Source organism: Cardiocondyla obscurior, linkage group LG14 (genome assembly GCF_019399895.1).
Source record: "Cardiocondyla obscurior isolate alpha-2009 linkage group LG14, Cobs3.1, whole genome shotgun sequence".
Classification (NCBI taxonomy): domain Eukaryota; kingdom Metazoa; phylum Arthropoda; class Insecta; order Hymenoptera; family Formicidae; genus Cardiocondyla; species Cardiocondyla obscurior.
The window spans coordinates 1,486,450-1,506,976 of NC_091877.1; the positions used below are offsets into that span (position 1 = coordinate 1,486,450).

The 20,527-nt window shown below is 44.1% G+C and overlaps 1 protein-coding gene and 1 long non-coding RNA gene across 6 annotated transcripts in view; one reads left to right on the forward strand and one right to left on the reverse strand.

Moving 5' to 3' along the window:
* LOC139107941 (mucin-2) overlaps positions 1 to 20,527 on the forward strand; it is a 61,749-nt gene that overhangs the window by 38,438 nt on the left and 2,784 nt on the right. Inside the window, exons 3-20 of the mRNA XM_070665853.1 lie at positions 6,446 to 8,464; positions 9,323 to 9,600; positions 11,066 to 11,413; positions 11,522 to 11,845; positions 11,979 to 12,335; positions 12,466 to 12,781; positions 12,865 to 13,484; positions 13,553 to 13,930; positions 14,097 to 16,655; positions 16,742 to 17,028; positions 17,088 to 17,619; positions 17,706 to 17,990; positions 18,087 to 18,330; positions 18,395 to 18,738; positions 18,862 to 19,153; positions 19,241 to 19,552; positions 19,670 to 19,953; positions 20,046 to 20,453. Coding sequence (XP_070521954.1) covers positions 6,446 to 8,464; positions 9,323 to 9,600; positions 11,066 to 11,413; positions 11,522 to 11,845; positions 11,979 to 12,335; positions 12,466 to 12,781; positions 12,865 to 13,484; positions 13,553 to 13,930; positions 14,097 to 16,655; positions 16,742 to 17,028; positions 17,088 to 17,619; positions 17,706 to 17,990; positions 18,087 to 18,330; positions 18,395 to 18,738; positions 18,862 to 19,153; positions 19,241 to 19,552; positions 19,670 to 19,953; positions 20,046 to 20,453 — 10,187 coding nt within the window. The remainder of the gene's footprint in view (positions 1 to 6,445; positions 8,465 to 9,322; positions 9,601 to 11,065; positions 11,414 to 11,521; positions 11,846 to 11,978; positions 12,336 to 12,465; positions 12,782 to 12,864; positions 13,485 to 13,552; positions 13,931 to 14,096; positions 16,656 to 16,741; positions 17,029 to 17,087; positions 17,620 to 17,705; positions 17,991 to 18,086; positions 18,331 to 18,394; positions 18,739 to 18,861; positions 19,154 to 19,240; positions 19,553 to 19,669; positions 19,954 to 20,045; positions 20,454 to 20,527) is intronic.
* LOC139107962 (uncharacterized) overlaps positions 11,634 to 20,527 on the reverse strand; it is a 91,656-nt gene continuing 82,762 nt past the window's right edge. For 3 of the 5 annotated variants that reach the window (XR_011546589.1, XR_011546590.1, XR_011546593.1), the window contains 3 exons: positions 20,039 to 20,445; positions 18,857 to 19,558; positions 11,634 to 12,228 (listed from right to left, as the gene is read on the reverse strand). This is a non-coding gene — a long non-coding RNA (uncharacterized lncRNA). The remainder of the gene's footprint in view (positions 12,229 to 18,856; positions 19,559 to 20,038; positions 20,446 to 20,527) is intronic. The other 2 variants (XR_011546592.1, XR_011546591.1) reach the window with 2 other exon arrangements.

The window sequence follows — 20,527 nt, forward strand, 5'->3', positions numbered from 1 at the left end:
TTTGGCCGACTTCGACGAAAAATTTAATTCGCCCCACTGCCTCTTTACCGTCGAGGCAGAGGACGCCAAACTTGACCGACGACGCCGAGGAGGAGCAGACGACTAAACAAGACGAGGAGATAGAACTCATTTTCAAGACTCTGTACACGACATATACGTATTTAACGACGTTCTTCCAAGAGAATACATCGAGCGTGTCCAGTCGACAGGTGGTCGAAACTAACGTTATCACACAGACCGTCGGGCCAAACGGCGTTTCCGCCGTCGTCGCCAGCCTCTTCGGGAAAGACGAATCCGCGATATCGCCGACGGCGGTGTCGCAAAATATTTCGCCGACGATAATAACGAACGCTCGGACTCCCGAGGATTTCAACAAAGGTGCCGATCTTGACGAAACGACAGAGGAAGGCTTAACTACTTTCCAGCAACAGGATACCACGGTGCATGAAAATATTCCAACGGAATCTATTACGACTGTTGATGATTTCGAGACGCCCGATGGGTGGACCACCGATTTAGAACCGAGTCCAACTCCAGCTATGCCAAACGAAGCGATAAAAGAACAAGTTAAAACGTATTACACGACGTACACATATTTTACCACTATTTTTGTAGACGACGAAACGGAAATCGAAACGCGAACTGAAGTATTTACTAACGTTGTCACGGAAACTATTACGCCTACTAAAGTTCAATCGACTCCGCAAGAAACGGCTCGGCCGAAGGTACCTAAAATTAAATCCGTTGAAAATAAATCTGCGCCCCCTCCCGAAATTTTGGCTTATCTGGAAGCTCTTCAGCGTCAAAAGTCGCAAGCGGAGGCTCTTTCATTAGCAAAAAAAGTCCAGCAAGCTAACACCGAACGTACATACGAAACTACTGAGAATAACGCCGATATTACGACAGAGGAGCCTACCACTTTGGAAGATCGCTCGACCACCGAGCGCCTGTTTCGCAATTTTCAAGTAGGCGCGCAAGTAACTCCTAATCCTCCGACTGACGTGGAAGTTCTCGGCTCAATGATTACGGATGTCATATCTTCCTCGAGTTCCGGTGGTGGCACGGTTTTAGACGTGGACAAAAAAAATATCGTTCCGGAGGATCAGGAATTGTCGGAGTCTAATAACCACGAAGTCGAGCCTGCGCCAACGTTACTTTTGCAAACCAGTTATACAACATTTACGTACTTTACGACAATGTATAAAGGCGACGAGACGAACGTCGCCAGTCGTTTAGAAACAATTACAAATGTTGTTACAGAAACTTTGAAGCCGACGCCGATAATAACGGCTCCAACTAGCACATTACCGGTGACATATTTTACAACGTTTACATATTGGACGACGTTTTACAAGGGCGGTGATACCATAACCACCAGTCGCGAGGAAACGGTCAGCAACGTGGTTACATCAGGAGTCCTTCCTACGCCTACGGTGGAGCTCGGCGTGATAATGACTTACACGCCGACCGTAAATCCGCCGTCTGACGAAGAATCTACCAACGAAGAGGAATCGAAAGTCACGGCAGACAACGAAGTTACGCCCTTCGGCAGCGCGGCGTCTGGAAAATCTGAGGACACGAATAACGTATCGCCGATTATAATTAAACCCGACGATCAAGGCGCGAATGCTTCATCGATTTCGCCGGAACCAACGACTTTCTACACGACGTATACTTACTTTACTACATCGTACATCGGAAACGAAACGATTTTAAATAGCAGATTGGAGACTGTAACCAGCGTATCGATACCCGACGCCGCGACACAACAGGCGACAGGTCGTGCGATCGGCGGACCCGTGTATCCATCGATTCAGACGATAAATGCTAATGAGAAAACCGCGGTACCGTCCACGGTGAGCGACGCTTTAAAAACGGGCTTAATTTCAACGATACGTTCGAGCGAAGTACACGACGACACCACGACTCATTACACAACGGATGTATATGGCACTTATATAGACGGATATTACGCACGAGTGGTGAAAAGCTCGACAAAAATAGAAACGCCACCGTTACCTTCGACAATAGCCACACCGGTTCTCCCTACGGGAGTTCTGTCTTTGAATAAAGGAAGCGTGGTGGACGCCGACGAAATTACTACCGTTTATTTCACGACAAAGCAAATCGGCACACTTTTCGAAGGTACTTACGCTAAAGTAATCGAGAGTACGTCAAGTACGAAAATCGACGAAGAAAGAAAAGCGAGTATTCCGCCTGTTCCGGGCCACCGAACGGGCCTCGTACGCTTAATTCAAGGCCAGATGGAAAATAATGGTACGACTACGTTATATCAATCAAAAGTAATCGGCACGAGCATCGAAGGAAGATACGCGCAGATTATCGAGAGTACTTCTAGCTTCGTCGCGCCGAGTTCCACATTAAATATCGCGCCGACTTCTACCCTACCTCCGAGTCAATCGACGAATATTCCGGGAATATCGCCTTCCCCCGCCGTCATTCAATCTTCCGAAGATCACACAGAATCTTCCGATCAAGATGAAGATTCTGACCAAAACGAAGAAGACGAGGAGGAAGGAGAAGAGGGCGACGACGGGCAAAGTTCGAAAAAGAAATCGCGACTGACGTTCTCAACGAGAAAGAGAACTTTCACGCCAGTGATAAGGCCGTTTGCCTCCAGAAACAGGCCGACTTTTAATCCGAAGCGCAAAGGCGCGCAGGCCGCGACGACTATCACTAGGACGGACATTACTCCGACAATAACCGCCACTTTGGCCGGTAAAGGCAACAGATTCGCGTCGTCGCGAGGGCGCGTGACCTCGCCAATCGGGCCGTATTCCTCGACGTTATCTCCGTCAGGCTCCAGAAGATTTTCAGGCAGACGAGGAACTGCCACTACTTCGACCTCTGCATTTCCGGCGGGTAGTACACGAGGCAGAGTGCAGCCTCGAATAACTCCGTCGTCCGTTTTTCAAAGCAATCGGCGCGGCCCCACGTCGGTGAGAGGATCCTCCGCTAGAGTTGCGACACGCGCCTCGAGCTCGGTATTTCCCGGTGCGTCGTCGAGATACCGTCCAGGTATCCGGCCGTCGTCGACGTTACTGAGAGGGCAGCCCACCGCCAAGCACGACGATCAAGAGAACGACGCTAATGAATTTACTACGACCACTCTCGTAACAGACGAGACGCCTCTTACGGAATTTTTCGACGGTGAAACCGTCACCACTCCTCTGCAAACGACGACGGAATCGTCAAGGAGATCTACGAATCCGCTTCTAAGATTTCGCAGACCAATTAATTTAAGCAGCAACGGCAGATCGACGACTACCTCGAAACCACCGACGACGACAACTCCAAGGCGATCGGGAAATTTAAACAGATTAAGCGCGCCAACGGTGCCTAGAGTGACGAACGGACGAGCAAATACTAGAGCAACTCCTCCGGTATCAACGAGAACACGACCGAGCAATACAGGTTTGTTCCCGCCGCGTGGATTTCTTGGTAGAAAACAAGAAGCAGCAACTGAGCCGACTGAGCCAAACGAGGGACAAAACGAAGGCAATGAAGGTTTAATAGACGAGCCCGTTGAAGAAATATCAGATAATGATTACGAAGGATCGGAACATGAAGAAAGAAGACCGAACGCAAGTGTGAATCGCCGTTCTGGAAAAGCGGCTGGACCTGTCGTACAAATTAGACCGTTCGGAGCTAGAACGAGAAGAATTCGTCGTCAGGCTAGCCAGTTGAGAGCATACAGTAGTCGTTTCCGTCGGCCCGCACAAATTTCTACAAAGCCGGAAGAAACAATTGATTCATTAGACGTCGCGGCGAATAAAGAAGACAGTTTAAAAATAGCAAAACCTTCTGCTCGTTATAATAATCGCGCGCGAAGTTTAACATCTACGCAACCGCAGAAAACATTCAACAGCCCTGATCAAACAGCAGAAACGTCGGAATTATCAAATCAGCAGAGCTCTAGAACGAGATCGAAACCATCAAATGGAAGCAGTAGAAATGGCTCTGTAAGAATAAAACCGTCGCCGGCATCTAATAACGGAAGGCAGTTTACATTGAGAGAAAAAGATTCATCTACGAATCGATCAGGATATAAAAGGCCGACTTCGAGTCCAAGAACGAACAGCAGATCGACTAGTAAATCCGACAATGGAAGAGTTAGACCACCGAGGCTGCGAAGCGGATCTTCAAAATCGACGGAATCAGCGAATCGAAGAGTATCGTCGTCTCGCTCAAGATCGACGAACGGAAGAAACGGCAACAGGAGAGTTTCCACGAGAGGCAGAGGATCTTACGAGGATATTCGGGAAGCGCCCACTGTATATCCGAATTTCGATGGCACCATAACGGTGACACATTACGTACCGACGGAAGTGACGATTCCTGTGGTGAACAACGGTGTCACGGAACATCGAAATATAATAACGGCACAACCTAGCACCGAAGTCCTCGCTCCCTCTCAATATAGCACAGTAACAGCTGGAGATGGAAAGCCGCTCGTGGTAATCGTTAGCGAAGTGACAGGTACCAATGTTCAAGGCCAGGCCGAAGTTACGCGATTCTTGCTGCACGAGACGCCCACCACTCGTATCTCGCACACTCTTACGAGCCTCGGTGGCCGTCGCGTCTCTCAATCCGTCATTGTACCGACAACGGTGTACTCCGTGGAAAATATAGTTTCCACGGTACAGCCTTCTTTGCCCGGTAACGCTCCCCTAGCGAATATACTTCTCTCGCAATTACTTCTGGGTCAATTAGGTCAGCCGAATCCGCTGTTACAACCCCAAGCTACGCCCACCACGCAATATAACACACGCACGACCTCCTACGTCACCACGATAACGAAGCATCAGAGCACTATTATTCCCCTCACTTTTCGCGGCAAGGAAATCTTGACGACTCTGGTCGACTCCTCGACTAACGTCGTTACCGCGACGGAATTCGTAACGGACACCGTCGTGGTGACGCCAACGGCCGCGATACCGGCGGCAAATATAAATTCTCTCTTGTTGCTGCTGCAACAACCGCAGACGCAGCCACAGAATCCTAATCCGTTGCTGGATCCTCTGTTCGCGGCCGCTCCGTTTACGCAGAGCAACACCTTGCCGGGCGAAGTCGAGAGACGAAATCAACCGGCCGACTCCGACTACAGGCACGACAGCTACGAAGATTTCGAGGAAGACGACGTGGAGGACTATCAAAAATCATCCAGGCCGCGCGGACGCGGTAAATCGAACGACAAGAAAAAAGAGTTGAAAGCGTCCGCGGCCACGAAAGCAGAGTCCAGCGTGGTGACGCTTTACGTTTCCGGCCGCAGACCCGGAGAATTCAGCACCGTTTTGAGTACAGTAAAAATCGACGAATCTGCCACCGCGTCGAGAAGACGAAGAGATGCTTCGGAAGGTGCCGTCGAGGTCCGACCTTCCGTACCGCCGTCGTTACACGCCGGACCGGTGGCCGTTGCCATCCTGGCGGGAAGCGAAGATCCCATCGACGCACACGCCCCAACACAAAGTCTCGAGAGCGTAGTGGGTGACGTCGGACGGCACATTTCCACGTCCATTTACACCTAATCTTATCTCCTCCTTTTTTTTTATTATATAAAAATTTTTTATTATATATATAAAAAAAAAAATCCACTTCCGCTCTCCTCATTTTCTTCTCTCTTTTTTTCTCACTTTCTCGCCCTAATATTTTAAGTCCATAATTTTATTAAAATCCACTTTAATTGCCCTAGAGGCTAATTGCCTTTCCTTAAATATCTTACATCCGGAGAGCGTCGATTAAGCTTCTTCGAGCATATTTTAGTGGAAAAACGAGCAACGTCGATATAAATTGAAGTTGTTGCGTATGTAATATAGACAATGCCGAGACTGCCGGAATTTCTTTCTTTGAAATTGTGGAAAAGAAAGGTCATAGGTAGTTGACAGCTTCGACGAAACGAGAGCCGTTCGAAAGAACGGCGATATACTGTCCGTTCTGTTCGGCTCGCTCTCTCCCGACCTCTCTCTCGAATCTCTTTTCTATTTCCTTCTTAAAAAAATCCCTTCTATCATAAGAGCGTCGTCCTACATTTCCTCTTACTAACGTAGCCTTGATTTTTGCCGCCGCACGCGCGCCCACACGACAAAATCGGACATGATACTCTTCCGTCTCGTCAACAATATTACAACAAACAGACAAGTTGTGCAATCCTGGTAACGGTACTAAAATGCAAACTGTACATGGGAAAATTCAATCGAACGAGCACACAAAAAAAAAAATAAAAAAATAAAAATAAAAAACTTCAACACGAGACGGCGGCGTTAATTAATTTCAATCGATTAACGCATCACGAAAGCAAAAGATCACATTCAAGAATGGCTTTATCGCTGCTTGATCATACATAGATTTTTATTAGATCGCGAAATGAATTTAATACGAGGCGAGATACGAATCGAACAGACGAGTGGAACGGTCACGTTTGCAGGTAATCCCTACGCTGAATCGGTGCAATATGGAAATTGGAATGTTGACCGTAAGAGAGACGATGTCGTTAATACCTGGTCGACAAGCGAGGATTATGTTAATAACGGAAGGATCGAAGACGATGACGAATCTTATGGGGAGACACCACGAAAGCGCGTTAGAATACGAGTGCCCGTTGTACGCAGCAGAACTGCTAGGCAGCATAAATTCACGGTCGTTCGACGGAGACCCTTGACATCGCGTACTAAAGACCTCGCGCAAGCCACGTCTGCCACGCAGCCACCGCGAAGAATCGTGGTGACACGTGTCAGAACAGTTGGATCGAGCGGCTCAATTTATCCGACCGACGTGCCGTTGGATTACGGAAATTATCAGCCTACCAGTTTTGGAAAACACAAAGTAACTGTGACGCGACGCAGAAAGCTTCAATCCACGCCGACATTGGCGAAAAATAAAGTCAGAGTGACCCGAAAAAAATTAGTCGCGGTGCGACCGATATTGCCGACGCCGACCCTTGCCGTTATCACTACCGGATTCTTCACTGCGTCTTCTTCCGAGTACGATGACTATTCGGACGACGATGAAAAAGAGCGCGAGATTACGAGAGATAAAGATCACTCCGTCGTTACTCCCGGGCTCGAGGAAACGCCGAATCTTATCGATAACAAGCCAGACGAGGAAGCGAGCCTCGTATCATTTGATACCACCTCCGCTGCACCCGAAGAAAGCACGCCGAATACGCCAATAATAATCACTGATAATTTCTTTTTCCCTCCGTCCGACGAAGAAGATGAATACGAAAATGACTATCGCGACATTACTACGACTGAAAATGCAAATACAATTACAGACTTAACGAAAGACGAGCACCTTACAATCTCTCCCAAAGACGAAGACAATATTGTTTTTAATAAGAGCAATGTTGAGACGCGAACAGAGAACGACATTACTGTAACGACACCGATCAGCGAAACGACATTAAAACCGCCTGAAGAGCAAATAATAAAAACTCAAAAATCTGATAACGCATCGATAAATACAACGGAATCCGTTGCATTAAAAGAGACGAATGATACGAAAATATCGACGAAGACCACCGTTTTATACGAAGACGTACCGACCACTGAACTCATTGTTGAAGAAGACGATGATAAATTTACAACAAAAGAGCAGAGCACAATCGTTGCCATCGAGGAGCAAACTACTTTGACGGAAGACGTCACGACGGAAGATATTACCGAAACGACACAGATCGATGTAGAAAAAGAATCGACCGAAGCTCCCGAAGAGTCCACGGAACGTGGCACGACGCCAGAAACGATTACCGAGATTCCAGAAGAAATACCAACAGTACAGCCTATTCAGCCGGACGTAATAAACGACTTTAATTCGACCGAGATTTCTCTAATCGGAACAATTCTCCCGTCCGACGCCGGCGCGATCGAGCCGAGCTTCGACAGCGTTATACCGCTCGAAACGACGAAATCACCGATACGCGATACCGATACCTCGAGCTATTTCGACGAGTCGTACATACCCACCGTGATACCCCTCGGCGCAAATTATACCCACGGAACGAAGTCCACGCCGGTCGCCGCGGTTTCGGTATCCGCGACGAAAGTCACGAGCGAGATCGCATCGCCTACACCGGAGGAGATCGAGGCCGTGTTAGCGGATGATCTCTATCTGTCGTTGTCCCGTCTCGATTTCCCCGAGATCTTGCCGTCGAAACCGAACGGCGCTATCGATCCGGAGACGACGTCCACGCCGGATCACGCGCTCGAGCCCAGCACGAGCGTTTACTACACGGAGACGGTAGTGACGTCGACGCGACTTAGGACGTATACGTACGTGGTGACGCAACTTAACGGACTGCAGACTAAAGTGACGTCGTCGACGACCGTAAGACCGAGAGTGACGACACTTACGTTGACGGTGCCCGTCACGGTGACTGTCACTCCTACCGTGGAGTCGTCAGCCGGCTTCGTGTCATCTGTGTATAATCCAGTACCCGTTGCCGGTGAGTAGTACCCATCTGAGACCTTTCTCGCGACGATCGCACAGTGCACGAACATTGAAGTCTTTAAATTTGCACATGTAGTATAACTTCATTAAAATATTATTTAAAAAAATGCATTTTATTCAGAAAAAAAATTATAATGAAAATAACGAAATAATATAATTTCTTCAACGCGTAGTGCACACGGCGATCGTCATATGTAATATAATCCTTAGACTAATAAACTTGTTTTCGCTACATAGACTTCCTGATTACGCGAATTTGGTTAGACTTGTACGAAACTACACGGACTATTGGACTGTATAAATACTCTGTGAAATACTATGTCAATTGGCTTCTGGTATTCTAAATTTTTTTTCCTGTATATTACAGCCTTGTATGAAATGTAAATACTGTAAATGACAAAATGACGCTGTACATATCTAAATTTGCGTTTTTTTATTTTTTTTTTTTTTTATGTACGATATACGTATGTGGACCAAAACGTGTAAATTGGATTATTTCTTTGTCCAAAATTAATATTTAATTTCGAGCAAAGAAACAATTCGGTTGACGAGCTTTTGTCCGACACGAATATTAATTTCTCTACGTTAATTACTTCATCAACTGTATTTTTTTTCTGTAAAAATTTTTCTTACATTTTCGATACATCAAATATATGACTCCTTTTAATTCTATGTATATTAATATCGTTTGAGTGATTTGAACAGCATCAATAATAGGTAAGCATCTCTTACACGTCGTTAAAAAATTTCAATATCTTTAAAAAATTTAATTGATATCGCGCGCAAAGTTTTCCTTAGACACATCGAGCTTATTTGAAATTGTTATAAATCATTTGTAAAATCGAAACGACAGGAGAATACGAGGCGAAGGACGAAGAGGAGGGACGCAGGTTCAATTTAGCTACCCGCGTAATGTCAAACGGAGTAGAAGTGATTGTCGCCGGGCCGACACCGGCTCTGCGATGGGAAAACTCGAATCCCCAGCCCACCCTCACCTTGTCAGAAGCAGTGGTCATGCTCCTGCCACAGGATAAACCGAACGAGTTTGTTACGAAGACTTGCACAACAACTTTCACGTACCTCAATACAATCACCAAGGATGGAACGACTACCGTTTCTACAGAGCAGCAGGTGTTTATGCAAACATATTTGTGAATATTTTTAGAATAAAAAAAAACAAGCTTTTACTTTTAAATACTTTTTCTTCTTTTTGAGATTGATTTACAATTTTAAACTCTACCCTTTAATATTTTTTAATTTTGAAATTAATTATGAAATTATTTAATTATTTTATTTTGCTAGAACAAATTATGCGCTTCGCGTGGGCTATTTTTTAAGAGATACTAATTCGCGCGCGTTATTATAATTGGAGACATTTTATTACAATTATATAATTATGATAATTGCTTGTACTTACATTTGTAGCTTTCGGTTAGGTTAAGGTAGATTGAAGTCCGTCCTTCCATCCTTCCATCCGTCCTTCCTTCCTTCCTTCCTTCCTTCCTTCCTTCTGTGGCAGTCTCTGGATTATCCTGATGTGTTGTAGCACTTCACATCACTTGACTTTGTATTACGTTGCTGTTCTTTCTTTTTTTAAATTACAATCTCTAATTTTTAACACCATCGAGAGACGAGCGAACGACCGAAAGAATGACGGTGTATTATCGCGGCGAATTTTCACGATTTAAATTAAGAAACGCGACGAACGATTATTCGGTGTATAAATTTGCACTCTCGATGTCCGTGGCGTTGCTTATTTCCATCGGGTGTCTTCACTCCAGTCGTCCTTGATCCCAACTAAAAAAATCGGGCACGATGTAAAGCGAGGTCCTTTTGATTCTTCGATTGATTCTCGGCGGAGCAAACGACGGAACGAACGACACCGAGCATTCGTGTTAAGCGGCGAATGAGAAGGACCGCGATACGAAATGTTCTCCGCGCACTTTGTCTTCCTCGAGTTCTTTAAGAATCACTTGAACGGGATGAGAATCCCCCGCGACGAAGATGACGGGCGAGGTGCAGACCTGACGCTCGGAATGGCGGTCGCCGGAACCCATTGAACGTCGCTGAAGAAGGTGGCGAGTAAAGCGGGGTTGGTAATACCGAACGCGACGCACTTTCGGCTGGACGCTCCGACCGTAACGCCCTCGGCTTAGCTTTGCCGTTCCGAAGCACTTTTCCGAGGCCCGAAATAAAGCGCTTTTCCGAGGCACGAAATAAAGCGCAAAATGATGAACAGAATATCCCGGAGTACTGAAAATGATTGTTCGTTCCCGGGACGACGACGTCGACACTTATTTGTACGCGAAAACTTCCTATCCGCGGTCGCGAGTACGCGAAATTGCGGAGCGATTAACGACACGTCCTCTCGCCCGGAGCTCCGCAATTAGACTGACCTTTAGAAGTTCGGCCCTTAGATAGAAAGAGACAGTCACATAAAAAAGTGAGACAGCAATAGCCCTACTCAAATGAACTGTCCTTCTCGCACGAAATTCAAGGAAGCGTTGAGTTCGACAGCAATTAAACAGTTAATTTACGCGTAAAATCAATTTTTTTTAGATAGAATTATTTAAAAAATTTTAATTTCTTCTTTTAGGTGGTAGCGAATACAGCGACAGAAGAACGACACAGAAAACCTGGTTCTGAAACAGCAGCCGTGACTCTGGATATGTCTCCTACCTTACGTACCGAAGTATTTAAAACTACTTATACCTATTTAACTTTGAACACAGATCATCCGGATGTGAATGACGCCTTAGAAAGTAGCACGAAAGTCATAACGAATACAGTTACCGCGCCGCAACATTACCTAGACATGATTCTCGAACCATCAGAAGCTCCGAGACCGGAAACCAATACATATCTCAGTACCAGAGTGTTAGAAAAAACATTCATGGAAGACGGTCGGTCGAAAACTGAGACGGTCAGCGACACAATTACCCAGGTGAGTTTACTTTTCCCTCGTAAACTTTTATGTTTAACATCTACTATAACATTATACATTGTATTATTCTACTTCAATTTTATTTTATTATTTTTTTTTTCTTTTCAGTTAATAGTAACAGAATCAGCACCTCCTCCACGACCAACCAGTGTCACAACCACCTTGACTGCCTTGGACGCCACCGACGGTAGCGTGACAGACATGACTAAAACGTATTACATCACGTACACGTATTTCAATACATTTTTGGAGAAAGGCAGCACGGTAGTTCGCACGAACATAGCCACGTCAACCGACGTGGTGCTGGAGAAAGTGCCAGTGCGAAAAACGACCATGAAAACCGCTCCGGTTAATCCCACGCCAGAGCCTATCCAGATATTTGCCACTAAAACATACCTTACAACGTTCACTTACTTTACGACATTACTACAGGTATTTACCGCACTACTACTTGAAACAATTTATTTACGCCTTACATATATTTAAAACAATGTATTTACGCCGTACATATACTTAAAACAATGTATTTACGCCGTACATATATTAAAAATTTCTTATTTGCCAGGCCGGTCCAGACGGTGAAACAGCAACGACCGTGTCCTCTCGTTCGCACATCGTTGAAAACGTTGTGACGGAATCAATAGCCCCGAGCTTATTAGATGCTGGATATATGAACGCCTTACTGACGACTGCACATCATTCTGATCCGGTGAAAAATGTCGTCACAGGCTCAACAATTATTTTCTTCGACGAGGAGGACCAGATTAATCCGTCCGCGACCTCAAGCCTTCCACAATCGACTTCAATAGCGGATACTAAAAAAAATGAAAAAGTATCGTCAAATGCAAATACAACAAATCCTCCGTTAAAAGAAACGTCGGAGGATACTAATTCTGATGTAAACCCAGAAATTGATATAGACGTACGTTTCATTTATACAATTTTTTTTTATAAATCAAAAAAATAATTACATAATTACCACAATAAGAAACATTAAATTATATAAATTAAAATATGCAAATAATATATGAATTAAATTGATAATTTTACAGGATAATAATGAAACTATACTATCAAGCGACGGAGCACAAAATAAGCGACCGAATTCTCAATCCGAAGACGATGTTTCCAACGTTAATAAACCTCTCCTTAGTCTGGGATCTTTGGGAATAAATAGTTTATCCGCTCTAGGACCAGTAATCACAGCGATGGCTGGATTATTACAAGGAAAAACCGCGGCTACTCGTAGAAATGACAGCGTACCTTTCGTAGAAATGCAAGAAGCGACAACACAGCGATCGCCAATTTACATACCCGTCGCAGAATTTGCTGACGGCGATATAGAAACTGCTGAAAGCCAACATATTGGTAACAATCTTTTAAAAAAGAAATTTTTTGTAATATTAATTTTAAGCAGTGTGTTTTAAAAATTATGTAATTATTTTTTTTAGTTGCTCATTTAGCAAATCTTAATCACAATTACATCGCCGAAACGCGACACAAAGTGACCAGCAGTCTTGCCGACGGTATACCGATATCTCCGGGGGAAATAATCACGGCAAACAGCGACGTTATTATTGGAAAACCGGGGAAAATGGCTCCAAGACCGCCGCAAACGTTTCTAAAAGACGAAAAGCACATCGGCATGAAACCGCCACCGTTGCCGGTGCCGAATATTCCTGTGCATCCCGTATTAGAGGTCCTAGAGAACGATGACGATGTGCAAGGTCAACAGACTGCACAAGACACGCAAGTGCAGATTTTGCCGGCTCATCAAGTTTACGAAGAACATTTAAAAGTGCCGGTTTCTATTCCTATCGACAAGAATCATCCGGCAGCTGTTAAGCAACCTCAAAAGTTGCTTCCCGTTCAGTCATCGCCGCCTAAAAGAATCGCATCGAAACAGGATATTTTGGAAAACGATCCCTTACTGAAACCACCTAACAGACCAAACGTAGAGCAATATGCAAATCCTAACATAAATCACAAAATTCCAGAGTGGAATCCGGAGAAATATAGAAGACCCTGGAGTGCTAAAGATCCTTTACTACCACCTGCAAGAGTTGACGAAGTATGTTTTATTTGTATTAATTATGTATAATAATTTTAATGCAATGTAACACAATAATTTATTTCAAGATTTCGGATAAACCAATTGAAAAACCACAACCGACTCCGGTCACATCATCTTCGGAAGAACAAAAGCGACCACCGTGGGCACAAAAAGATCCTTTATTACCGGCCAGCTCTATCATCTTACAAGAATCAGAGCCAAAACCGAGCCCTACCGAACCAATTGTCCACCAAGTCCCTCACATAATTGACAGATCGACGGGGCAACCTTTATTGGTTAATATTCAACCGAGTCAAGTGGCTAATGTTGTAATTCCTCAAGGCGGCACGCAGGCTCTGATTTTCGGAGATACTAACGAACCTCATATAAGTGGTCAATATTTTGACGATCCATCACCTTATCCGGAGCCTGAAGTTGGACCGGGTTTTGTTGGTATTCAAAAAGTATGTATAATATGAATTAAAATTGATTAATTTTTAAATATTGAACTTATATAATATATTTATATAATAAAATTAATAAAATTAAATTAAAGAAAATTTAACAATATATTTATAAATTAATATTATCGCGGAAAACAATACTTTTTACACTGTTATATGTTTCTAGGTCGAAGATTTATCTCAATATGCAAGCGAAAAGAATCCAGCACATTACATGGTTCCTCCATCACCATCCACAAATTTTAAGTCTTCCTCTCCAAAACCAAATTTTTCTAGTCGTCCCCACGCTATTCTTTTATCGCCTATACGTGGAAGACCACAAGAAGAGACTCCTGCACTAAGACCCGATAAGAGACCGGAAATTCATCTGATTAAAAGGCCCGACGGATCCGGAGGTTCCGGTCAAGGCCATGTTCATACAGAAATTCTTGTACATCACAAACCGGAGACGCTAAATGTTCGACCTCAATCTTCTCATTCGTCTGTTCACCAACCGCCACCGCGCGGTCATTTTTCGAATGGTCAAACTTCGCTGGAACAAGCTCCACCGCGACGAGTAGAAGTTGCGCAAACCGAAATTCCACATCGATATATATTCTTAGGAAAACCAGATTCTGGAAACGAGATAACGTTAGGCACCAACTGGAAGTCCGACAAGAAACCAATCAGATTTGCTTTAAATAATCGACCGAGACCGCGACCCAGACCGACGACTAATCGTCCCTCAGACAGACACGTCTTTGTGGAACGCCCAACTGGATATCCACCGATTCGAAAACCAGCTTATTCCGGACCGCAAAGACCTCCACTAAAGACACCTACTACCTTCGTGCTGTCGCATCGTCCACCAATAAATTCTCAGTCTCATCAAGAATCTACTCGAATATCGCCTAATTTATTTAATCAGAACAGACCGCCCGTTTATTCGGATAAAACGAACGTAGATAACGTCGCGTCGACGTTACCGAATTCGCCAACTGAACAGAACGATCATGTGCCTACTGGAGCGATAGAATATCACAATCCCTTACATCCGAATCCGATATCAGAAGAAAATATGCATTCTCAAGTATCCGCTACGAAAACGCAGCATGTATTAGCAGGAGAAAATTGGCAAAATACACATACCGAACAGACGCTATTGGATTCTGACATCGGTGCTTCGGAATATGTCAATTATCAGAATCATGATAACGGAAAAGGAAATAAAAGTCAAGAAATCGACAACCAGAATAAAAAAAGTACGATGAATTCGCAAAGCGTTAACCAAACTTTAAAATCACAAACCTCGTACGGACCAATTGTCTCCATTAATACGGTTGTAGGCAAACCGTTGGAAGTCGGACAAGAGGACGGCGTGAATTACGAAACGGACGGGAAACCGTTATTGCAAGGACCTTACGGTACCGATCCTTACAACACGAGGCCTTACGACTTGCCTGTAATACAAGGTAAGCCTTTTGGTGTTTATAATAATTATAATCCGACCACTCTTTACGGATATAAACAAAAAGAAAACAATAAACCCGATTACGAAATAGTTCACGGTATACCTGCTCCTCATAACGAAAATGTAAAACCAGCTACGACCACGAAAACGCAAGGCGGACAAGTGACGACCTTAAACTCACTTGAAAATGACGATACCGTCGATTTGAAACCACCGGCGATTACCTCTCAGTTTGGCGAGGTAGACAGACCTGGAAGACCGTTTTCTAGACCGATTAGGCCTGATTCAAGGCCCGGTTTAATTCGAGTTAAACCAGAAATATTAACAAAGCCGCCGATAAAATTGGAAGTTAGACCCGATTACGCTGTAAAACGACCGGAAAATGTCAAGCCGAATATTGCAGAAATTTTTGTTAATCAGACATTAAATCATGGAACAAAAATAAATCATAATCTTCAGAATTGGAAGGTAGGCACAACGATTCCGGATATTATAAAATCGCAACAGAAAATATCTACTGGACATGATTTCCGGACTTCCGAAACAAGAATAATTGACAGTAAAAACAGTACTATATCTCGCCCGACTACAATTAATAATAAACGTCCTAGTTTTGGCCGTCCGGAGCACGGAACATTCACGAGAGTGCATCCGGAGTATCCTCACATTTTGACAAAGCCGAAACCTCAAGTACCGGGGCCGGTAATTATTTCAAGCGGTACTACGGGACAGGAAACGCATCACGGTCGTCCAAACAAATTCTCCATGTCTGTCGAGACTACGGGTGAGGAAGTGGACAGTAAAACACAAACCGAGCGGCCGCCCAGTATGCTGGTCACGAAAAATAATCCACCACATAATAAAAAGAACGACGAAACGTTGAACACAGCATACCAGACAAACTTTGCCTCCTCGGATTCTCAAGGCGAGCAGGACAAGAGCAAAGAAACGAGCGTACCTTCTAGAAACATGATGCCACCGCCTCTAAATGTAGGAGTTGGATCGAAGAAAAAAGATCAAGAAGGACTTAAACCACCGCCACCGCCGTCAAGAGATGTGCTAGGATTGTCGCCACCGCCAGTAGACATCACTACCACTCATATGCCGGTGGAGGATAGATTCGCTTTGATGACAACCGACGAGTCAGGTTTGAAGCCGCCGAAATATGTACCTCTAAAAGAATCGACGACAATCGCACCACCCAGCACAAATATGGTTCCGCCTAGTCCAAGACCATCGCTCACAAGACCTTTCCTAGTAGAATTATTGTCGCAGGTAAAACAATCAAATTTACAACTAGCGATTTGTAAAATTTATAAGATACCTATCGACAGAATTTAATAATATGCATTATATTTTAGGACATGGTACCGCCACCACCGATGCTAACAACTACAAGACCGCTCGAGATTGCTACTGTGAGACCAGCCGTCGCGGTTTCCGGTTCTATACAGATAGCAACTGCCGTCGCGACATCTCATATTCCGGTCATTCAAGATATCGAATCAAAAATTCCAATTATTCACGGCACCGTTGATTTGCCAGTCGTAGTCGATGTTCCTAAAATTCTCAGGCCTACAGAGACACGGATGACCGAACATGTTAGCGTTTACACTGTGCGACCATTTGATACGAGACCTGTGTCTAGGTACGTAAATTATTTAATTTTCTACATTAACAATTAATAATTAAAATGTGAAATTTTAGAATCACCATTAAATCAACGTCGACATCATCCACGAATGTAGTAATACCGACAAAGCTGCGACCACCTTCGGTGGATCACATTCAGCCGAGCAGATCATCGACAATTTATCGAGATGTTAATCCGACGCATATACCACCGAACCCTGTTAAACGACCTGAACATCCGATATTCTTAGAGTCCAGCCACGAAAGCATTATACCGTCGACGAAAGTGGAGCCTACCGAGTCTTTAACATTCATCGTAGGAACGGATAAAAAACAGCATTCGACGTCAAATGTTAAGACACTAAAACCGCAAACGATCGAATACAGCATTATGAATAGAACGGCGAACAAAGAACCATCCATAATCGTCACTAGAGTTGACAGTTCGATTACTAAAGTGACCAGTACGTTGATACCGACGCCGAACAACAAGACACGTTCCGAAATAGAAAGTTCGACGACGCAGATTACGAAGGACATTGGAAAGATCACTAGTACCGTCGGCAAAAATCAATTCAATGCTACAATACGTACAAAACCGAAAGAGGTACGACTATCGCAATAAAAGTTTAAATAATTATTATTTATTGATCAACAGTAAATATTAATTAATTATTCATGCTCAAAAATTAGGTAACACGTTTCAAAACTTCGACGGTGACGACAACTAAAACGTCGGTGTTGGGATCACCGCCAACGACGAGAACGCTTTTAATCACGCACACGATCACCACAACGACTATCGAGACTGTGACAGAAACACTGCTGCGTCCGACAAGCGTAGTGTCTACGGTAACATCGACAATTTTGCAACCGATCGTTACAAAGATATCTTCGACGTATGATAATGTAGCGGATAATGATTCTATATTTGTCGTGATGAGCGATCAGAAACCACCTGAGCCCGGAGCAGAAGAGGTATCGATTTGCGAAATATAACCTATGCATACGTTATTTGTCTTAATAAATAAAATGCTAGTTATAAAATTTATAAATACTTTTTTTTTAATTTAGGTGGAAGCCGAGTACGGAGACGAAGTTTCTCGCGATGAACAAGATCCAACAGGCAACGAGATCCACAGAGTACTATCGGGTGGAATACTTGGCGCGCCTACAGTACCTCTAGCACCAGTTGCGAATCAATGCACACCGGAATGTAAATCATCTAAATCTGAGATATGCGCCGAAGTGGGAACCGAGATGAGATGTATTTGTCGCCCAGGATTCGCGAGAATGTTCCCAGATCGCCCTTGCAAACGTGAGTTCGTAGATTAATGCACAATTTTTAACGAATATTCGAATTACTTTCGTAATATTTTCAGCGACCTACACGTATACGCTGCGCGTTGGTTTGGATCGAATCGGTCATGAATTCGTAGCGTACGACGCCGCTCTAAACGATTCTACATCGGCAACTTATAAACGTTTGGTGATACCGACGAAAGACGCTTTGGACAGAACTTTAATGCAGAGCGATTTGAGAGATGTATACAGAGGCCTTAAAATTGCTGGATTTATTTCGGATCCTACGAAAGTCGAGTTTCACGTCCAACTAAGCGATAATGCTAACGAGACACGATTAAAGGAAATTCTACGAAAATATTTAGTTGGAAGCAATTACAGTTTAGGAGGAACCGAAGTTTATGCTTCAAAGAATCTCGATACGGTCAGTTGCGCTGGACATACAAAATAATTATTATTAATTTTATCAATATTTAAAGTAATTCGTTAATAATCAAATTTTTATATTTTATTTTTAATTTAATTTAATTTAATCTAATTACCTTAGATCGAAGCGGTCGATTTTGACGAGTGTGCTTCCAAGGAAGGCGGTCCGCATCACGACTGTTCGCCACACGCGGCATGTTTCAATTTACGAGGATCTTATCAATGTTCTTGTAGAGAAGGCTGGGCTGATTTATCAGAAAATCCAGCGTATCCCGGAAGAGTATGCTCACAGGCTCCCTTGGGATGTGCTGGTTGCAATAACAAAGGACATTGCGTCACAAATTCTCTTGGCCAAGAAATGTGCGAGTGCTTCCCTTGGCACAGTGGTCAACGATGCCAAGTTAATCTAAAAGGTAAAAAAATTAATTAATATAAATCGTAATAAATTAAAAAATTAAAATTTCTTAACAATTATTACATATTTCTACACGTTTTTACAGTGTTACTGATAGCTTTAGTGACAACCGGTGCCATCCTACTGGGTCTTCTAGCAATCTGCGTAGGAATGACGTGCTTCCGTCATCCAGGACGCGATCGGAAAACCGGCGATAGGCGAGCAATGATCCCTGGAGCAGGCGGTGATACCAGCAGCGAGGGTAGCGTCACCGATTTAGCGATACCTCATCACGTACCGCACGTTTTGCCACCGCCGCCGCAAATGATAGCCCCTATGCCGCCGAATAAACGGCCGATTCGTAAAATCAGTGCGAAACCTCGCCATCCACCGCGTAAAGCGACTATGGTGCCTTCATGTATGTCTGAAATAATGACCAAAATTATTAAAATTACGTTTATTAATATATTTATTATATTAAAATTAATATAATAAATATATTATTAATAAATATTAATAAATTTAAAATTTGCAGCGATACCAGTCAATGACGAGCAGCGCGATCGCTCTTTAACAGTAATGATTCCACGTGCGAAATATCGATCGGCCCCGCAATCACCACAAAATTACAATAAGACTGTCTTGAGTACATTTGCCGCTGAGGAACATAAGCTCATAAATTATCTCGACAACGGCACGAGCTCTCCCGCCAACAGAAAACAAAGTATATCTAGCGCGAAGGACTGCAAGGAGGCTGATATGCAGGGCGCGAGGAATCCAATGACACCCACGGGCGCCCTCGTGAGTGCCGGTTTTCAGGTATAACTCAACTTTCATCTCAAGAACGAATTCAAAAGATGTATAATCGAATTTTAATTTAATTTAATATTTATCTATCTATTACTTCATAGGTATCGGCGACGGTAACTCGCACTGTAGACGCTGATTCCACCTTGGCACGTTCATGCGGCGAGACTACGGTGGAGCCGGCAACGAAGGTATTGAGAGCTGGAGATCTTCAGGTCGACATTGACTCGACTCTAGCTCGTTCGTGCGGCGAGACAACCATCCAAGCTCCGACGAAGCTCCTGAGATTAGACTTGGGCGAAGCTGGTTCCACTCTGGCGAGATCATGCGGCGAAACGACGATCCAGCCGCCAACTAAAGTCGCCGCTGCCCGAAGGAGCAGTGTCAAAGATACCAGGGACAACAGGGATACCAGAGACAGCGCTAGCGAGGGTCACACTATGGCCGAGCGTGATTTAGGCAGCACACTGAGACTTCCTGCACAGCATCCGCCATTATACAGTCCTGACAGGGTGAGACAGAATTTCAATTAGAACTTTCTATTTGAAGCCATTCTTACAGATAACTAATATACTTAATTCTTGTT